Raw genomic sequence first — 21,153 nt, 5'->3', positions numbered from 1 at the left:
CACTAACAATAATCTCCATTAACCACAAGCCCACGCGTCTGTTACGCTTAGGTTAAATTCAGTCACGCGCTCAACATCACGGTATACCTGCCTAAAACCCCACACCACACCATACCATACCACACAATACATACCTTCACTTTTCTCCATTCTCTCGTGCCCCTCAATCCTTCCCTTCCCTTCCATTCCACGCCAAATTCACCTCTCTCCTCCCAATAATCCACACCATCACCATGCATTCCACCCTCCCGCCACCATCTCCCGCCGAAACCCTTGACCTCACCACCACCCTCTTATCCCACCTCCTCCCCGCCACCTTATCAATCCACTCTTTCCCCGGCCGGTGGCAGGAAATCCGGTCCAAACTCGCCACACTCAAATCCCTAATCTCTGAACTCTCCTACCTACCTCACTGGTTGGAAAACCAACTCTTATTAACACTACTTCCCAACCTGTTATCCACCCTTGGCCGTGTACAAACCCTGTGCGAACGATGCAGTGATATTAATTACACCGCTGGAAAGCTTTTGATGCAGAGCGATCTCGATATGGCTACTGGATGGCTCTCTAATCAGCTTAATGACCTTGATTTGTTGCTACGTTCGGGTGTTCTTCGGCAGTCTAACGCGATTGTGCTCTCGCAACCGGCTCCTGGATCTGCTAAAGAGGATTTGAGTTTGTTTATTAGAGATGTGTTCACCAGGTTGCAGATCGGGGGTGTAGAGTTTAAGAGGAAGGCGTTGGAATCGCTTATTCAGTTGCTTGTGGAGGACGAGAAGGCTGCCACATTAGTTGCGAAAGAAGGTAAAATTACAATAAAGTTATATCAGAATTATGATTTATGCCAATATGAATCTAAACTAATTATACAAATTATAATACTGATATAAATCTATTGTAATAGGTAATATCGGTTATTTGATTAATCTGTTTGATGTGAATGCTCATCGAGAACAATCCATCACTGCGATATCAATTCAGGCATGTGCGAGCGATCAGTCAAGGAAAACGGTTTTTGAAGAAGGCGGATTAGGTCCTTTGTTGAGAATTGTTGAATCCGGATCGCTTCTGAAGAAACACTAAGTGACCCCGGCAGATTACGGATAATCTTAGGGTCAAGTAGATGTTTCCCACGAGGGTTAGGTCCGGAAAAGATGGTTATTCTTCTGATGACCTGCAAAACAGACACCGTGAGCTCGTCACTGAGAAGGGGGGGTACCTCCTTGTGACCACCCTCCGGCGTGAGAATCAGACTAGATTGCTCTGAATACAAGTGTATATTAAGAGAAATAACTAGAGCAGATAATATATGTGATGGTATAAGATCGTATATGATACCGTTCCAAGGTGTTGGAGTATTTATAGCCGAAGGTAGGTTTCCAAGCAGGTACAGCCAGCTGTATAATATTCCTTTTCTACCAACTGTGGGCTACGCACGTGCCGTGCTGGTGGTTGGTGGGTAGGCAGCGGCTGATAGTGACATGGCCGGCTGTGTACTATTCCTTTTCCACCAACTGCAGGCTATGTACGTGCCACGATGAGGGTTGGTGAGTAGGCAGCGGCTGATAGTGACATTTTGTACTAGAGCGTGCTCCTCGTCGTACTGTTGTCAGTGAGCTGTCACCCTGTGATGGGCTGCTTTGGTCAGATCTTGTATATTTTGTCCATACCTTGGCAGGTATAGTACAAAAGATCCTCCAGAAGCGTACGGACTGGCTCATTTGGGCGGGAGTATTCCCGCCTTGCTCATTCCTTCTTCAGGTGACATTACTGAATTATTGAGAGTTAGTGCCTTGTGCGTGTAGCCTTGCTATTAGTGTGGGTAGCCTTCCCTGATGGCTTGTATCCGCAGCTGCGGGAACAGGCGGGGTACTTCACCATTGGGAGGCTTTTCCTGCGGGAACAGCTGGCGTACTGCGCGTAAGGTCTTCATCTCTCTGAGCATGGTGGGTCCTGCGGAACCAGTTGGTCTTTGCGCAGACGTCCCTCTTCAAGGTGAGTCTTGCGGGTCCAACTGGACTCTGCTGGGACCTACCTCTTCAAGTCCCCTCAGTCCAATGTTCTTCTCATGAATTGTTAATGAGGTGAACTTTTGGACTTAAGCAAGGGGTTTTGAAAAGGGTTTTTAGTTTTAAGGTTTTCGTGGGGATTCTTCCCGCGGTTTCCCTAATGTCACGTGCAGAAATTCCCGACTTTTCTGCTTGATCTTTGGGTATGATGCGGGTAGGTGTGTAACTTCCTCGCAAGTCAGGAGCGTTGAGTTTCACTTGTGTAGATTCTCCACGAGGTTTTGGTAGTTTTAGACATAGTGATCAATTATGTTAAACAACCAATTCCATCTTGGAGCTTCAAACAATCTAGTTCTCAACGTTCCCGCTATGCGGGGATGTTATTTCCATTTCCACAAGCATGGCCCAGAAGATCTTTCTTGGTTTTAATTCCCTGCAAGTGCTAAGTATGTGAAGGGTTTCGCCTTGACACTGTACCCGCACTCGTCTTATAGTTACTTGACTTCCAAGGTATTCTTGGCTTCAATTCCCTGCAGGTGCTAAGTATGTGAAGGGTTTCGCCTTGACACTGTACCCGCACTTGTCTTACGGTTTCTTGGTTACCAAGGTAAGGGGGTATATTCCCTCTTATTTTTGAATCTTTGTTTCACGCATATTTTAGTTTAACTTAGCAATTTCTTGAGTAGTTTGGATAAGTTAACCTTTCAACGTGGCAGATGATAGGTTAAAGTTTTGCTTTCTCTTTCGTGATTGTGCGGGTAAGACCGTCACTTTCACTTAGTAGGATGGCTAAACTTTACCTATATCTGACCTGCGTGAAGGTTTTCCTCATCTTTTCCTTAGAAATTTTCTAAGTGTTTTAAATAAGTTAACCTTTCGACGCGCGGTTGTCAATAGGTTGATGTTCAGTTTCCTCTATCATGATTGCGCGGGTAGGACCGTCACTTTCATTTAGTGGGATGACCAAACTTTACCTATAACTGACCTGCGTAAAGGTTTTCCTCATCTTTTCCTTTGAAATTTTTGCCGTTTCTTGTGTTTATGCTGGTTTTGCCGCCTTCCACACGCAACGACTTACTTCTTTCCATATTTATGCGGTGAATACCGGCATATCAGTCTGGAAAGTTCATAAGTATAAATGTAAGACCATCAGTGTCAATGTGATTTGGAGAATCATTTCCATTAGAAGTGGCTCTAGGCCTTTTCTTTACAAGTTTGGAATTGATCTACATGCAGCCTGTGTAATTGAGCTCCCTTCCATGTTCTTGGGATGGGGGTGTCATCGAGCCTTTCGAGCCGATATGCACCTGGTTCGGAATCTCGTTGTTTACGCAGTATGTAGTCTCCAACATTGAAGCTGCAGTTTCATCCGTGTTTTCCCCAACTGGGGTTCTACACGCATTAGCCTGCTTAGCGTCCATTACGCCACGAGGTGAGTGAGTTTCCCATTTCTGACGAATGCTTCGACGACGTCCTTCAAGGCTACGCATTCCTCCGTGGTGTGGCCTTTTGTCCTGTGGAAGTCACAGGATTTGCTTTGATCAGTGTTTGGACGCTGTCGGATTATTGGAGCCTCTGGCCATGGGAGCCTCTCGGTGGCAAATATCTCGGTGACGCTTTTGGTGAGTGGCGTCCATCTGGAGTTCCGATTTGACGACTGCATGTTATCCTTTCCGCCTAACCGAGGGTGCGAGCCGGATGAGTTGCCAAAGTTTACCCTTGACTGCCAAATACCAAGCTTCCTCTTTTTGTTTTGTCGGGCGGTAAGGACGTTGTTTTCTCTTGTTTTTTGAGTGTAGAGGTTTGTACTCTGGGGAAGATCTCTACCCAGTTGCTTTTTCGTTTCCGCGAAGCGTTTAGCTGCTGTCATGATGGCATCCCACGTGGATGGCATGCCATCTTTACCCGTTAAGGTGCGGATGAGCTCTGGGTCTTCCGCGCCCTGGATGAAAGCAGCGCGGACAAGATCTTCGCTAATAGTGCCCAGACTTAGCTTCTTTGAATTGAAGCGCGTGATGAAGTCTAGTAAAGACTCATCTTCCTCTCGGATGCAGTTGAGGATCGTCCATTGCTCTTCGGTATACTTTCTTTGTTGACTGAAGTGTTGGCTGAACTTTTGCTGGAAGTCTGCCCAATCGTAGATGTGGTGGACCGGTAGACGGTCGAACCACGCTCTGGCTGCCCCAACAAGCGTCATTTGGAACATGTAACACCACGTGGGTTCCGTCCAATTGCTGACGGTTGCCCCCGCTATGAATCTGTTCAAATGATCGTCTGGGTCAGATATACCATCATATGTGCCTATGTTGGACATTTGTTTGGCACTTTTCGGGGCAATTGCTTCCGCAATGTCCCTTGCAAATTTGGACGTTCCCGCATTTGCAACAGTTGGTCTGAAGGTTTTAGAGAAGTCACGTGGGTTTCCACCCGCGTTTTTTGGTTTAAAGGTTTCTCCAAAATTTCTTCTGTGGAAATCTGCTTGTTTACGCTTCCCTTTCGCCCTATGGCGCGGGTTTGCGTCACTGTTAAATTCTTCCCAATCTTTATCATACTCGCACTCATTACTCATGTTGAGCTGTTGTCGAGTGCTTCCGAATTCGTCAGCCTGTTGGAGTGAACGTAAGCGTTCATCCAACTCAGCTTGGAATTCCTTCTGACGTGCTTCCGCTCACGCTTTAACTTGATCAAGTGTTTGGCGGGGGAGCCTCGTCCGTTGTCTCTCCAACTGGGTATCGGTGAATCCCAGGGGAGGATTATTTACTGCACTTGCCCCGGCTTGGGTAACCGGGGTAGTGTTCGTAAAAAATGTGTACTCGCCGGTGTTCCCCCCAGTAGCTGGGGTTGTGGTTACCGGAGTTTCTTGGTCACTCTTTGGCCTTGGCATCGGAGTAACATTAACCATCTTTCCAGAGGTTTTAAAAAAACTGAAAATTAGTTCTAGCTTTTATGCACGGATGGCGCCAATGAAGAAACACTAAGTGACCCCGGCAGATTACGGATAATCTTAGGGTCAAGTAGATGTTTCCCACGAGGGTTAGGTCCGGCAAAGATGGTTATTCTTCTGATGACCTGCAAAACAGACACCGTGAGCTCGTCACTGAGAAGGGGGGGTACCTCCTTGTGACCACCCTCCGGCGTGAGAATCAGACTAGATTGCTCTGAATACAAGTGTATATTAAGAGAAATAACTAGAGCAGATAATATATGTGATGGTATAAGATCGTATATGATACCGTTCCAAGGTGTTGGAGTATTTATAGCCGAAGGTAGGTTTCCAAGCAGGTACAGCCAGCTGTATAATATTCCTTTTCTACCAACTGTGGGCTACGCACGTGCCGTGCTGGTGGTTGGTGGGTAGGCAGCGGCTGATAGTGACATGGCCGGCTGTGTACTATTCCTTTTCCACCAACTGCAGGCTATGTACGTGCCACGATGAGGGTTGGTGAGTAGGCAGCGGCTGATAGTGACATTTTGTACTAGAGGGTGCTCCTCGTCGTACTGTTGTCAGTGAGCTGTCACCCTGTGATGGGCTGCTTTGGTCAGATCTTGTATATTTTGTCCATACCTTGGCAGGTATAGTACAAAAGATCCTCCAGAAGCGTACGGACTGGCTCATTTGGGCGGGAGTATTCCCGCCTTGCTCATTCCTTCTTCAGGTGACATTACTGAATTATTGAGAGTTATTGCCTTGTGCGTGTAGCCTTACTATTAGTGCGGGTAGCCTTCCCTGATGGCTTGTATCCGCAGATGCGGGAACAGGCGGGGTACTTCACCATTGGGAGGCTTTTCCTGCGGGAACAGCTGGCGTACTGCGCGTAAGGTCTTCATCTCTCTGAGCATGGTGGGTCCTGCGGAACCAGTTGGTCTTTGCGCAGACGTCCCTCTTCAAGGTGAGTCTTGCGGGTCCAACTGGGCTCTGCTGGGACCTACCTCTTCAGCTTCAATTAAAGGAAAAGGCGACTATGGCCGTAGAAGCAATAACTGCTGATCCGGATAACGCATGGGCGATTTCAGCTTATGGAGGTGTTCCTATACTCCTAGATGTGTGCAGGTCAGGATCGTTAACAGCGCAATCGGTGCTATTAGAAATGTGGCTTCGGTTGAGGATATTCGGATCTCAATAGGCGAAAAGGCTGGTGTTCCGGTGATAATTGGATTGCTTGTATCCGGTTCTGCAGCTACGAAAGAGAAGGCGGCGAATTGTATTACAATTCTTTCATCATCGAGTGAGTATTTTAGGGCTTTGATCATACAAGAAAAGAGCTTGCAAAAGCTGTTACAATTGCTTCAGTATTCTTCAAATCCAGACACGCTAGAGCACGTATTACGCGCAATTCACTCGCTATCGTCATCGGATTCCGTTAGTCGGTTATTATCTACATCATCTATGTTCATAACACAGCTCTCAGGACTCATTATGCAAGGAAACTTCACTCTACAACAGATCTCAGTCTCAATTTTAGCTAACTTATCAATCAACGAATCGAACAAGCGAGCGATTGCCGGATGTATGGGATCTCTAATGAAGCTAATGGAATTCGCTAAACCGGCCGGGTTACAGGAATCGGCGTTGAAAGCGTTAATTTCTCTATTGACGGTGAAGCTTAATCGGAAGGATTTCGTGAAGGACGAGAAGAATATGATGAGATTGATCCAGATGCTGGATCCGATTAACGAATCGGTTCCGAAGCGATTTTCGGTGGCGATTGTTTATTCGTTGATGACCGGAGGAAGCAACGGCTGCCGGAAGAGACTAGTGGATGCCGGTGCTCAAGGCTATTTACAGAAGCTGAGTGAAATGGAAGTTGCCGGACCCAAAAAGGCGTTGCAGAGACTTTCCGGCAACCGGCTGATGCATATATTCAGCCGGACCTGGAGGGAATAAGAATAAAGTCCACTAATACCCGCCAAGAAAAAGGTATATTAATTTACCTACAATTTTATTAAAATAATAGACAGAATTACAAATTTTGTCCTTTAAAATAAGACGAATTACGGTTCGTGTCCTTTTCTAAGTTTCCTTGCAAGCGGTGTACTTTAAACTTTTTTTTCCTACAAGTTATGTCCTTTACGCTAACTGGGTTAGAAAAACTATGTTAAATCCCATCACGTGAGAAGCATGTGAGGGTAGTTTTGTCTTTTTGCCTACCCTGCAACAACTTCTTCTTCTTCTTCTTCTGTTTCTATACCTTCACTAACACCATCACCTGCCATCACCCTTCCTCAACCACCACCCAACCTTAACCATCACCTGCCACAATCGAATCTAGCACCACCCTCCCATCTCCGATTAACCACCACCGGTATGCATCGTGATCACCACTGATTCTGCCACCATCGTCGAAATCCATCTTAATTCCAACCACAACCATAGCCGGCCACTTCTGACTTCCGACGACAACTACCTACCACCACTGCTTCCGTTAACAACTTACGAGTAAGTCCAATTTGGGGATTTAAGGGTTACATGTTAATTTTGGGGAATTTTGGGGATTAATTTTGGGTCGGGTTTCTGTTTGGAAACCCTAGGTGACGGTGGTTGGTAGCGGCGGTGTTCTGGTGGCCGTGAAAACCCCAAATTGTTGGGTTGTCTGGTGGCAGCTGGTTAAGGTTGGGTGGTGGTTGAGGAAGGGTGATGGCAGGTGATGGTGTTAGTGAAGGTATAGAAACAGAAGAAGAAGAAGAAGAAGAAGAAGAAGAAGAAGTTGTTGCAGGGTAGGCAAAAAGACAAAACTACCCTCACATGCTTCTCACGTGATGGGATTTAACAGAGTTTTTCTAACTCAGTTAGCGTAAAGGACATAACTTGTAGGAAAAAAAAGTTTAAAGTACACCGCCTGCAAGGAAACTTAGAAAAGGACACGAACCGTAATTCGTCTTATTTTAAAGGACAAAATTTGTAATTCTGTCAAAATAATATAATTAACTTAAACACGTGTTAGTCGTCTAATCTGCCAGCTAGGCTTAAATGCTGACGTGGATATTAAGTTTAGTGTAAAATGACGAACATAGCCTTTGTGTTGACTGCCTTGATTCCTGAAGAACATTTAATGTGAAGTAAAACCCCACAAAAAGCCTTTGGGAACATATATCACGTGGTGGGCCCATCTTAGTGGGTCCGTTGTATATTAATCACTCATCTATGTGCTTTCACATGACTCTTTCGTTAATTGGCCTAATTCGGTCCGTGAAGTTGGTTTTCGTGAACCAACAGTAAAAGTACAATCACCAATGCATGTGTTACAAGTTGTTAATGCATGAAAAATAATAATAATAACTTAAATTCATGTTGGCTTTGTAGGAAGCTTGGTTTGGACTCATCTAACCACTGGTCTTGTTAAAGAAGCCAAGTACCAAAACATCTTGGTAACAATCTACTTTTATCTTTGTCCTATTATATAAAAAAAATCCCAAAAAGGATTTATTTAGTATTATACAAAAAAAAAAAAAACTACATAAAACGGTGTGGATGCGGTTTTTAGGGAGTATCCTCGTTTTTTTTTCTTTTAGTGATTATTGTTTGTTTTTTTTTATTTTTAATATACGTTAGATGAGGCTACTTGTTTTTAGTGTAATGGCCAATTCTGCAGTTAGAAAGTGTGAATGTGTTATTGAGTTTGTGTTATATAAATACTTACTTTCATATCTACCTGTGTTATTCTCTTTTACTATTTAATAATTACATTTGTATAAAGATGTGGGGGGTTTGGATATTGTGACGGGTCGTTTTCGCGAGTATTGTTGTCAGGACGGGATCTTAGTTCTTGGATTTTAACAATGTAAATGAATCATGATGATCAAAATATAAAGTAAGAGGAATGAACGGCGTAATTAAAGGATGGTTTAGCATTTAGGCAAGAGACACCATTATTAAGGTCAAAAAATTAAAGGGTATTTTATTCATTGTGCTAGCTTTATCATCTTTTTATAATGTTCTTGCACCTTAACCGTATACAAATAAACAACACATTGCAATGTTAAAAAGTAGTTAAAAATGATCACGGGTGTAGTAGCGGTGGTGATTGTGGCAGAATGAACGTCCCACTAACCAGACTGTGGGTGGCACCTTATTTGATACACCAGAGGCAAATAATAAAGGTTGGGTCAGGGTGGGGGTGGGTTTTAAATTTTTATGATCAAAGGTGAAGGGGTCCAGAGGGTTTCTTGTGATGTTCCTTCAAAGCAACTGCATCTAGTAGCTGTAAAGCCCCACTCTCTCTTATTATTTCTGCTCCATTGGCCCCTTCAGTATTTGCTTCATTATCTCTCGTCCTTCCCGCCAACCCTTCTACATAATTACCAATATACCCTTCTTTCCGGGAAATATACTTCAATATTATCAGTGACGGTCACAACTTTAACTTTGTTGTCAAGTGTAATATTGTTTCGATTTTCATTTATGTCGCTTTAAAACAACGTACAATGTTTTTATTGAGATAAAATTCACTTAGTTAGTTAGGGTCATATAGAGTTACTTTTTCTATTGGAGTGTGATTGTTTTATGAAATGAAAATCAATGTTAAGTGTCATTGATCACATTATCAAAATGGATTATTATCAATCTATAAGGGTGTAAACAAGTGGAGCTCGAGCTCGACTTGTTTTGATTTACGAGAGCTAGAGCTCGGGCTCTTTCTTTAAAGCTCGAGCTTGCCTAGTGAGTCATTTCAAGGTCAAGCACGGTTGTGCGGTATGAAATTTATACATTGAAGTAAAAGACTAAAAAGGTAAAGAATGCACTAGGCTTGATTAGCCTAGACGATCTATGCAAACAAGGTTTGAGCTATGGCTCAATAACTAAACAAGTTTTAATTTTATTGCTCTACTCAAGCCTCAGCCTCGATTCCTTTTGAGCTTTTTATCGACTTGATTGAGTAGCTTGTGCTCAGCTCGTTTGCATATGTGAGTTGCTCGACTTTGCATCCTTATCGATCAATGGATAATAGTTTAGATGGTTGAAACTTGATTTTCCTTTGAATATAAAACACGATATTATATGTAGCTCAAGTTACAAAAGAAATGTTCGTTGAGTGATAAAAGGAATAAGATTCTCCACCTTATACGCCAATTATTGAGTTCAAAGGCGTTTTGTTTGTATTCTACTATTCTCTCTTCTTTAAGGCTTGTCATTTATCTACGAACTAGAATTAACTATATAACGACCTTTCCAGTTGAGCATAACCTCGTCCTTAAACTTCACTTCCACTTCTATGTTTCATTTCCTTTAATTAATTTGTTACAATGTATGGTGTACCTCATCATTGATCGTATAAACTATCACCCACTCAATTATTCCGTGAATCTAATAACATATAATATTATGTAGTTATCCAATGTATTAATAATATACATGACCCAAATAGTTCTGTCACATAGGTCTAATACTTGAATATAGATGACCAAAATTAGTTCTGTCAATAGGGTCTAGGGTCTAGAAATTAAATATGCAGGACCCAAATAATTTATTGTGTTCTTTTAAAGGGTCAAAGTGTTCAAGATTACTTTTCTCCTATACATTTGTCGACGCATAAAAATATATAACTTATGATAGTAAAATTTATATTTTACGTTGGATAATGTGAAAATGTGACAATGAAGAAAGTCGATTTTAGTAGTGCTTTTTCTTTATTCGTGTGAGAAAAGATAAAGGGAAAGGAAGGAAGGAGGTCAAAAGGGGCTAAGATGTTTTTATTTTCTTTCATTTGCTTTAAAATTGCTTTATGGTTTGACATTTCAACATGCATGGCCTATTCAAAGTTCAAACAAAAACGAAAATTTGGATTTTTTTATGATGTCAAAGTAACACCGAGTGGAAACTTGATATAGTCCTTAATTCGGTTGATCCTCTTACCGACTTAAACTATCTTCAATTGTAACGTTTTCATATATTAGAATTAGAAAGAAACAACCAAATGTTGAGGTATCGTCGAATGTGAACACCCAACATGTTACAAGTTGTTCCAATAAGTCAAGGTATATATCTCTTGAACGAAATCTTTATAATAAAAGACCATCTCTCATAAATTAACAAGTCTCCAGAGATATACTACAATTTTGACGCAACACATAACTTTTTCACTTCACTAAGTGTTTTAATAAAAAAGATTATGAAGTTCACTTTAAAATGATTTTACAAATTTAGGTATAGGAAATATGTCTAGGAAATTCTCATTTATTTAGGTTTGCTTAAATTTTATATATCTTTTTATGTAGTGACTAATAATAGGTTAACAAAAACAAAAATGTGTGGTTAAACTTAATAAATCTATTGTTTGTTCAAATGAAAGAGGACGAAGTTTTTGTGTGTAAGAACATAGATAGACATGTATACGAATTGAAAGCCCAATGAACTGTTTGTGTATCACTCGAAGTATAGTATGTTCTATACTCACCTACATGAACACTAAACGGTCCATATGACCATACTCGAGCAATCCTCAACTGTAATGAAGTTATTGACTTTGCTAACGTTGACCCAGCGACTTTCAAAACAACAATATTCCAACAAAAACGGATGAAAACTTCATGCCGGCGTTCAAAAACAACATTACAGGTCCTTCAAATATTCAATCGCAGCCTCCTTGGTGTCTTGATACACACAGTCACACACACACACATTTCCATTTTACCTTTGCGAGACACTTATAAGGTTTTCAATTTCCTTCGGAGACTTATAGGAAGAATAAAAATACTCGACAATGCATACACTTGAATCGAATCGAGCACTGAATTGATAAGCTGTAGTCTACACATGAAAGAGTAATGTTCTTTCGTAACATTTCTTCACATTTGTAGTAAGTTCCACATATGAATGAGCAATTGAAACCCCATCCCACAAATGTATTTTAATTAAATATTTTATCAAATAATATACGAAGAGTGAATCATTAGTTGACATTTTTTTCACACATATTAAAAAGTAAAAATCGATAAATGTAGTTTTATAAAGAGTATTTCCATTTGAAAAAGATTAGTGGCACAGATTGTTGTTTGTTTGCCTTATATTTTGATGTAAAAGCTCCATTTACCCTTAAGAAAACCTATTAAGTTTAAGCATAAAAAAAGTAAGACACGATAACAATATGTAGAGAAGGACGGTACGTAAATTGAATTGAATCTTTTTATCAAACTTATCACCCATTCTACTATGTGATGTGGACACCAATTTCGCACTTTCCCCACCGTATCACGTCTGGTCGTCGGCTACACATCACACCCCACTCCACTCCTTCACAATAGCTATCACGCAACACGTTTAATGGCCTCCCAGAAGTCGTTACCTACTTACCTCCAATGACAAACGGTGATTTCTAAAACCCAAACCCATCGGCCTAACGGGCTTAATAGGCTCGTGAACACGTCAATGTACATTAAAGGCTGGCCCATAAAACTCGTTAAGCCCATAACATAATAAGCTAAAATACACCCAACATACCGAAACCCTAAACCCATACCTGAACAACAACCGGATATCAACTGCCATTACAATTCATTCACCAAAGTCTTCCAGAACACGCGTCGCCGGTGCCGCTTGTTAGCCTCTGCAAAACCTAACTAAATCTGCTCGTATTGCTCTCTAATCCTTTATTTCTACAAATACACTTTTAATCAATATTCTTTATTTAAAATTGACAGTCCTTTACACTAAAATTAGGTTAAAACATCTTGTTTTCAGATTGAAAAATGGAAGAAGAGAGAGAAGAAGTGAAATCATTTAAGGAACTAGGAATTGTTGACCAATTGATTGAGGCTTGTGATAATTTAGGCTGGAAGCATCCATCTAAAATACAAGCTGAAGCCATTCCTCATGCTCTTGAAGGTCACATTATTTTTTAATTTTTAGGATATTATTCAAATTGTGTATTTTACATAGTTAGTGTAGCTTATACTGCCTGTTTGTGTATAATGTTTAGGAAAGGATTTGATAGGGTTAGCGCAAACCGGTTCGGGTAAAACTGGAGCTTTTGCTTTGCCGATAATTCAAGCGCTGTTGGAAGCTCCGAAAGCGTTCTTTGCTTGTGTGCTTTCTCCTACTAGGTTTTATTTTGTTCGGTTATTTGTTTAGCAAATTTATTGTGGTATTTTGTTAATGGTATTGTTTTTTTTATAGGGAACTTGCAATTCAAATTGCTGAGCAGTTTGAGGCCTTGGGCTCGGTCATTGGTGTAAAATCTGCAGTGGTGAGATTTTGCGTAGTGACAATGATTTATAATAGTTTGCAGATATACGATGAAATTTGTTTGAATAATTATGCAATTTAAATTTGCAGCTTGTTGGAGGGGTGGATCATGTGCAACAAAGCATAGCACTTGGAAAACGACCTCACATTGTTGTAAGTTTTACTTTCTGATTATCTTTATTGTTTGATTTATTAGCATAGTTAATTGTCAAAAGTATATTTGAAGGTTTAAAACCCTTATCTAGTTTCATAAATTTTACGTGCGTGTTATAATCTGAATTTTTACATGCTCTGGCCGGACGTCCACATTGCCCACACTTAAAGCCCCCCTATTCTTTTTTAATGCAGGTTGCAACACCTGGACGTCTTGTGGATCATTTATCTAACACCAAGGGTTTTTCTCTTCGCACAATACAGTATCTGGTAAGAATTTATTTGAATACTGCACTATTTTGTGATTAAGTTAACATGCATATTTGACAGGTGTTAGATGAGGCAGATCGACTGTTAAATGAGGATTTTGAGAAATCTCTTGATGAAATATTAAATGCCATCCCTCGTGAGAGAAGGACATACTTATTTTCTGCTACTATGACCAAAAAGGTAGATTTTGTTTTTTTTTATTATTATTATTATTGTTATTATTATTATTATTATTATTATCATCTTTTACAATAAAATGTCGTTGCTAATAAAGTTTCACATTGCAGGTGCAAAAGCTTCAGAGAGCTTGTCTAAGAAACCCTGTAAAGGTACCAATAGGAACTTTATTACACTTCACAATTTGCATGGTTGTTTTAATATTTATATGTTAATCTGTTTTTGTTATTTTTTTCCAGATTGAAGCAGCATCTAAATACTCTACTGTTGATACCTTGAAACAGCAGTATCGTTTTGTTCCAGCTAAATACAAGGTATGCCAATTTGATGTTGGAATACTGCCGTATATTAGTTTGTTGGCCTGTAAACGAAACAAACGTTTAGCGAAGCATTTAATGGGAAGTTTATTTGTATGTTTATTATATAAATGAACAAACATGCATATTTTTTTTGTCTATTTAGTTAAATGAACAAACATGAACTTATGTCTTTGAATGTTTGTTTATGTTTGTTTACATATGCATTAAAAAAAATTATATTTAATACTATTTAGTGTAGTTTTATCAAATATAAAATATAAAATATTATGAGTTATAATTAAGTGTGGTGTTTTTGTGTACCATTAATTAGAGTTTGCCTGGTTATGTTTGTTCATCAATCATCTATTTTCACTTTTCAGTTATGTGTATATACGTTCTTGAATTATTCATTTGTTTGTTTACACTTATTAAAGAGTTAACTTAAATGAACATGAACACGCTCGTTTTTATAACTAACAAAACACAATTAAGAAAAATATATTCGATTAATTATGCATGTTGGATTGTTTGTTCGGTTAAATTTAAAACGAACTAACATGAGCATTCCTTTTTCGTTTTCCTTCGGTTCGTTTACAGTCCAATTATATGATATGGCTTTATAATTAAATAATCATTTTATCTACAGAATTGTTATCTTGTATATATCTTGATTGATAAATCTGGAAGCACATCAATGGTTTTCACCCGTACATGTGAAGCAACTCGTCACTTGGCTTTGATGCTAAGGAACCTTGGGTTTACTGCAATCCCAATTTCCGGTCAAATGTCTCAGGTATCCCTTGACTTTTTAATAAATTTCTCTTTATTCTTTATTGTGCATCTAATTTTTAAATATATCAAATTAGGCAAACAGGCTTGGTGCGTTGAACAAATTTAAATCTGGAGAGTGTAATATTCTTATATGCACTGATGTGGCCAGTAGAGGACTTGATATTCCATCTGTTGATATGGTTATAAATTATGATATCCCCACAAACTCAAAGGTATGCTACGATTATTATACAAGTGACATTTGAAATTGGGTTTTTATATATAAATTATTATTTGGGATTTCAGGATTATATTCATCGAGTTGGAAGAACTGCACGTGCAGGGCGATCTGGGGTTGCTATTTCACTAGTGAACCAGTATGAGCTGGAGTGGTATATTCAAATAGAAAAGCTTATTGGTAATATACTAAAGAATCTTTTATTGTTATTTTGTTGCAAAGGGCGATAACTTTATAAGTTATATATGATTTCTATTGCTGTATGGTTCAGGCAAAAAGTTGCCAGAGTTTAATGCGCAAGAAGAGGAAGTTTTGTTATTGTTGGAACGTGTGACAGAGGCTGAGCGTTTGACCCGGATGGTAAATTTTTATTTGGATTGCTTAGAATGCATGGTTTATGGTAAGTTAATTTTGTTTTTATTTTCTGTTTTTTGTAGAAAATGAAGGAAAGTGGAGGCGGTAAGAAAAGAAGAGGCGGTGAAGATGAAGAGGAAGAAGTTGAAAAGTTTAAAGGGAAGAACAAAAAGTCATCAACAAATAAGAAGTCAAAACGACGATAGACATTTGATTTCTAACAGTTTTGCTATGATTCTATTTAAAGTGGAACGTTACGGATTTTGTAATTAAGGGTTTATGAAACTTTAAATTGTAGGACTGACCAGCAAAAGGTAAGACGGATTGATTGTGAATGAAGTCTGTTGTATGAACTTGCTTTTGTCTTGTGGTTTCATGTGGCAGAAATATGGCTGATAACTGTTCTGGCCAACAAAACCCGAATCAGACCAGAGTTGGCTTTTTTTAGCTGTTTAGGATAATATAACATACACTTTTAGTTGTGAGATGTACCACTTAACCTTTAGGAAGTCCCGGGTGGTATCTTTTAGTAACGACGATACCAGTTATCGTCAAAAAGAAACATATCATCTGAATTTCTAGAAAGTTGATTATATGCAATTGTGGTTGTAGGAGCTGGTAAGAGATCAACAGCCATTTTAAAGAAAATTATAAACTTAAACTTGTTTAACAGTCACTGCCTGTCTGCCTCAATGCATCAAAAGTTACAGTTGTCTATAAATGGTTTCTAGTTGTGATCTCACACCTTCAACGCATTCAAAACTTCTAATATGTTGATCATACTTAGCGCTACATGTCGCCTTACTTGATATCCAAATCGTGAAGCTGGGAAGAACTTAGAGAATATCTAATTTTGCTTCCACATCCAAGCCAACAGTCGCATTACTTGATATCCAAACCAATAGTAGTGGAAATTAATAGGTTGTCAACAGTCGCATTACTTAGGTTGAAGCCTGCAATACTTTAAAAAACAAGATTAATTCACCTACCGTTAACTAGTGAATATATTGTATAAAGTAAAACCTTGGTTCCAATAGTCTTAAACCTTTTTGGTTTCGAATCAATTGTGTTTGTACTATTAACCTGCTCTAGTTTCACGGAGTTGTATTTCGACCCTTATGCTAACTCGATCCCATCCATTATGCATAAGATTTGTAAACTTGATCTGATAGGCCTTTGCTTTGAGTTCCATCCCAACTTGATCCCATGCACTATTATACCCACCTTGCCTTCCCATTTTCGATATTAACCTTCACACCATGTACCATCCAATTATTTGGTTTCGTATCGTCATGAACCCAAACCTTTTAGCTTCATCCTTTAAGACAATGTTGTTGTTTGCTCTTGTTTTGACTAATGCTTTAATGGGTATGTTGTATCCTTTTATGCCAACTAATCGAAGTCCCTTGGTCCTTGCATTCGACCTCGCCATCATAATGTCCATTGACACTGCCTTAGCCAATTTCAGGCTCTTCTTATCCTTGCTCTTATGAAAGATCAACAATCTAAATCGTTGGGGTTGTGAAATGTTTCACACACTCTTGAATTGTACCGTAATGTTTGAGTCAACCGAATTTGCTTTATTCTTAACATAATCGAACCCATCTTATCCAATGGGCCTGATATAAAATAGGTGCTCCCTCCCTTTGGAGACTCGGTTCAAATCTTGCAGTATGTAGGTTAGGCGACTTTAAGAATATATAATCCTTTTAAGGAAAAAGATTTGCTTTCTACATTCCACAAAGTCATCACAAGTTGTTAGAATCAATACCTTCACTTTGTGTCACATGTCTCTTAACAGCTAAAAGCCTAAAACCACCATTACATGAGCTATTAGGTTTTGTATCAATGGTTTTATAAGCCCAAGTGGTGGCTTAGTCGAAAGCGGCCCAATCGAAGGTTTGGACTAGGGCTGTTCACGAGCCGAGTTGAACCAAGCGAAGGCTTGCTCGTTGTTTGGCTCGTTTACATCCGAACCGAACTGCTGAAATTCGAACCGAGCGAAAAACGAAACGAACCAAAATCGAATCGAGCATCGAACGATTTCGAACATTATTTATTTCTTTCTCGCTTTAAAATTTTCAATAAGAAAAAAAACTTGAAGGCTGTAAATAATATATTTTGTAAACAAATTAGTAGCTTTAGACAAACGTATAATAGGTTGTAATTTTTTAAGAGAAAAATGAACATGTAAATAAACTTTTAGTATGCTGGAAACTTGAATCAAACTAATAAAACTTTAAAATTGACGGAATTGAAAAAATTTTAAAGGGTCTAAAAAATGTATAATTTTATGTATGTTGTCTATATATTTGTTCATATATAATTATATATAAAATAAATTAAAAATATTCGAGCCGAGCCGAGCCGAACCTAACCAAGCAGAGCGGCTCATTTACAATCGAGCAAAAAAACGAACGAGCATTTTCCGAGTGAGCGGCGAGCGATTTGAACGTACCTAGTTTGGACATCGCCCATGGTTAAACTGATATGTTGATTGAAACATAGGTTGAATCATGAATTACAATTTAACGTCAATGAACCACCTTAATTTTCACTAGGATTCAAATAAAAACAACGGTGGGCGGTTAAATCAAGAACCAACTCAATCACATGTCCAATTAGCATGCATAGAAGTTGATAGAACCACCACTTAGATAAGGGGGCTATTTTGTGGGACAATATTGCCGCCACCTTACTAAAGGAGCAATTTTAATTTTAAGTGTAGTGGTTTGTAGCCTAAAATCCCTCTCCCCAAAAAAAATCCAATAATCGCATAGGGGGCAGTGGTGAAAATCACCCTAAAACGCCCCACTACACACTGCGTTATGATAGTTAAGTGATTCTCGAGGATGAACCTACGAACCACTCGTTAACTTACGAAGAATTATAAATTTCTACTTTTATACTTTATTACTTTTATATTAATTATAATATTATCTAGTTTTATAATCGTATCGAGAAAACTCACCAACTACCAAGATGTCCCGATCGGTAAAGGTAAATGATTGTTGTATAACTTAACCAGCAAAGCCCAATGGGCTAGGCTTAAAAGCCCGAAAATCAACGGCTGAGATTGACACTCCCTCATCCTAACCACTGGATGCGTCTCATTTTATAAACACACCCTACAAAACAAAACCCTAATTTCTTTCTGCAAATCACTTCGTCGCCGGTGCCACTTCACCTAGGTATGCTTCTGTAAACACAACTACCAAATTACTATGATTTGTTCATCAAGTAATCTTCCGTATTATTAGTTCTTTAATCACATCAAATCATAAACAGTCATTTACGCTTTAATCCTTTAATTTTGATAACTTACATGCTTTAATCTGTTCATTTTAATCCGTATTTCTGTTCCAAACATCAAATTAGAGCAGGTTTAATTTTATATAATTATAAGTATGTAGGTGTGTATGTATAGGTGCAAACAAGCCGATCCTGAGCTCGATTAGGCTCGTTTTTACTTACAAGAGCTAAGGCTCGAGCACGGTTTGTTTTGAGCTTTTTTTTTCTATAGCTCGAGCTTGCCGCTTAGGTTTTTATGTCAAGTTCTCGGCTCGTTTATTATTTATTAATAATTTTAAACAGTTTTAATTACTTTTAGATATTTTAAAGTTAATACATAAAAGTCCGTAAGTGGAAAAGCTTAAAATACACAAGGCTTTTTAAGCCTTGACGAGCCTGAACGAGTTTCCCATCCAAGGCTCGAGCTCAGACTCGATAACTAATTAAGCTTTCTTAAAGGCTCTGACTTGGCTGGAGCTTGAAAAAGCTTGCCTCGTTTGCACCGTGCCGAGTATGTTAACCTATTAAATGAATAAATAACTTGAGTAATTTTGTACGTTTCGCACTATAAGAGTCGTTTGTATTTAATCAACACACTATGTGTGTGTGTTTTTTATGGCATTAGTTAGTAGAAAAAAAATTGCTTGTTTAAACGCTGTAAAATTTGTGTTGAAATTTGTTTTTGTGAGTAGGTATAAGAAATGGCTGACATTGCTAAGGGAGGACAAATTGTGCCGGAGTCTGTTTTGAAGAAACAGAAAAGAGACGAGGAGTGGGCTCTTGCAAAGAAGCAAGCAGCTGAGGAGTTGAAGAAGAAGAATGCAGCTAACAGGAAGTTGATCTTCAACAGGGCTAAGCGGTACAGCAAGGAGCATGAAGCTCAGGTATTATATCAAGTTATCTTTGTTTGTTATTTATCTGTTTTGAATGGGTAATTATGTGATAGTTTGATTGTTGTTTTTGTTTGACGTGTTATGGATTTTTGTTGAATTCAGGATCAGGAGTTGATTCAGCTTAAGCGTGAGGCGAGATTGAAAGGTGGGTTTTATGTGAACTCTGAGGCTAAGATGCTTTTCATCATTCGTATTAGAGGGTGGTTGTTGTTTCTGTTTTCAAGTTGTATATTTATAATCACTGTCTGATTAGTTGGATATTTATGTTCTTATGTTATTGTAATAGCTCAATTTCTGTTTCATTTTGAATTATAGTATCAATGCCATGGACCCGAAGTCAAAGAAGATCTTGCAACTTTTACGTCTGAGACAGGTGATATATCACAAATTTTAGCTTGTTTCATGCTACTTGTCTTTGTTGAATTTGTTTACTTGAGATATTGGTGCACTATTTGGATTTTTTTATGTTATATAAATGTGCAACAAAACTTGCATTCAGTGTTATAGTTGGCACTACACTTGTACTCAATCTTGAAAGCAAACTATTTTGCATCAATTTTACAATATTTTTTTATATCCATACCACTAGTAACTATTTTTCAGATCATGTTTTAGAACAAATAGCTAATTGTTAACAGCTGTATAGCATTAGTTAAAGATGTGGTACTACCACAGTTAACTACGCCCTTTTTTTTTTAAATATTTTTCTGTATTAAATTGCTTATTTTTTTGCTTTTATGTTTTATCATTCGGATCTTCAATGGCGTTTTCTTGAAATGCAACAAAGCCACACTGAACATGCTACACAGGGTTGAGCCATATGTTACTTATGGGTATGAATCTTTACACCTATAACACTCTTTATATTGATTTTAATATCATGAGTTTCATTAAAAAATCAATCTTTTTCAGTTACCCCAACTTGAAGAGTGTGAAGGAGTTGATTTACAAGAGGGGATATGGAAAGCTTAACAAACAAAGAATCCCTCTAACCGACAACTCAGTTGTTGAACAGGTTTATCTTTTATTTCATTAAATGTTTTGTACTGAAATTTTCCAACAAAAACAATAATCAAATTGTTTTCTGGTACGACAAGGACTTGGGAAGTTCGGGATCATCTGTGTTGAAGACCTGATTCACGAGATCTTGACAGCTGGACCTCACTTCAAGGAAGCCAATAACTTCTTGTGGCCATTCAAGTTGAAGGCACCTTTGGGTGGTTTGAAAAAGAAGAGAAACCATTATGTTGAGGGTGGGGATGCTGGAAACCGTGAAGATTTCATCAACGAGCTCATCAGGAGGATGAACTAGAGTGATGCTGGGTGGTGGTATTATGTCACAGCGAGTCGAGCTTTAGAATTTATAGATTGTTCACTTGTTTTTCTATTTTTGAGAGTTGGATACTTATTTTTCAAATGTGACATTTTCAGAATGTTTCTTTCTTGTCTACCAGTTTTTGACTTGCAATGTTGTTAAGCTATGCTGCTGCTTTTATTTCTTATCTCGCATTTTGTTGTC

The 21,153-nt window shown here is 38.7% G+C and overlaps 1 protein-coding gene and 2 pseudogenes across 3 annotated transcripts; all 3 read left to right on the top strand.

Moving 5' to 3' along the window:
• The first annotated feature begins 233 nt into the window (after nucleotides 1–233).
• On the top strand, nucleotides 234–8,901 carry LOC143594974 (uncharacterized; annotated as a pseudogene). Its single transcript, XR_013146445.1, has 4 exons — nucleotides 234–804; nucleotides 905–1,083; nucleotides 5,948–6,927; nucleotides 8,311–8,901. The product of XR_013146445.1 is annotated as an uncharacterized LOC143594974 (transcript).
• Nucleotides 8,902–12,684: 3,783 nt separating this feature from the next.
• Nucleotides 12,685–15,717, top strand: LOC143594972 (DEAD-box ATP-dependent RNA helicase 10-like). Its single transcript, XM_077074141.1, has 13 exons — nucleotides 12,685–12,828; nucleotides 12,923–13,046; nucleotides 13,120–13,189; nucleotides 13,279–13,341; nucleotides 13,537–13,611; nucleotides 13,672–13,791; nucleotides 13,899–13,940; nucleotides 14,028–14,102; nucleotides 14,734–14,880; nucleotides 14,954–15,091; nucleotides 15,165–15,276; nucleotides 15,368–15,456; nucleotides 15,534–15,717. The coding sequence occupies exons 1-13, from the start codon at nucleotides 12,693–12,695 to the stop codon at nucleotides 15,654–15,656; spliced, it is 1,314 nt and encodes a 437-aa protein (XP_076930256.1). The 5' UTR covers nucleotides 12,685–12,692; the 3' UTR covers nucleotides 15,657–15,717.
• A 2,897-nt stretch (nucleotides 15,718–18,614) lies between these two features.
• Nucleotides 18,615–20,028, top strand: LOC143594969 (large ribosomal subunit protein uL30w pseudogene; annotated as a pseudogene). Its single transcript, XR_013146443.1, has 4 exons — nucleotides 18,615–18,641; nucleotides 19,434–19,625; nucleotides 19,737–19,834; nucleotides 19,950–20,028. The product of XR_013146443.1 is annotated as a large ribosomal subunit protein uL30w pseudogene (transcript).
• The last annotated feature ends 1,125 nt before the right edge of the window (nucleotides 20,029–21,153 follow it).

Source organism: Bidens hawaiensis, unplaced genomic scaffold (genome assembly GCF_021521415.1).
Source record: "Bidens hawaiensis isolate Kalapana, Puna unplaced genomic scaffold, B.hawaiensis_p1.1 tig00044427_1, whole genome shotgun sequence".
Lineage (NCBI taxonomy): Eukaryota > Viridiplantae > Streptophyta > Magnoliopsida > Asterales > Asteraceae > Bidens > Bidens hawaiensis.
Note: the sequence above shows the minus strand (reverse complement) of the source record. Positions and strands in the feature narration are given on the sequence as shown.

Coding starts and splice junctions, on each gene's coding strand:
- LOC143594972 (XM_077074141.1), top strand. CDS start 12,693: ATGGAAGAAGAGAGAGAAGAAGTGAAATCATTTAAGGAACTAGGAATT. Junction 13,047..13,119: donor TGTGTGCTTTCTCCTACTAG/GTTTTATTTTGT, acceptor TTTTTTTTATAG/GGAACTTGCAATTCAAATTG. Junction 13,342..13,536: donor GAAAACGACCTCACATTGTT/GTAAGTTTTACT, acceptor TTTTTAATGCAG/GTTGCAACACCTGGACGTCT.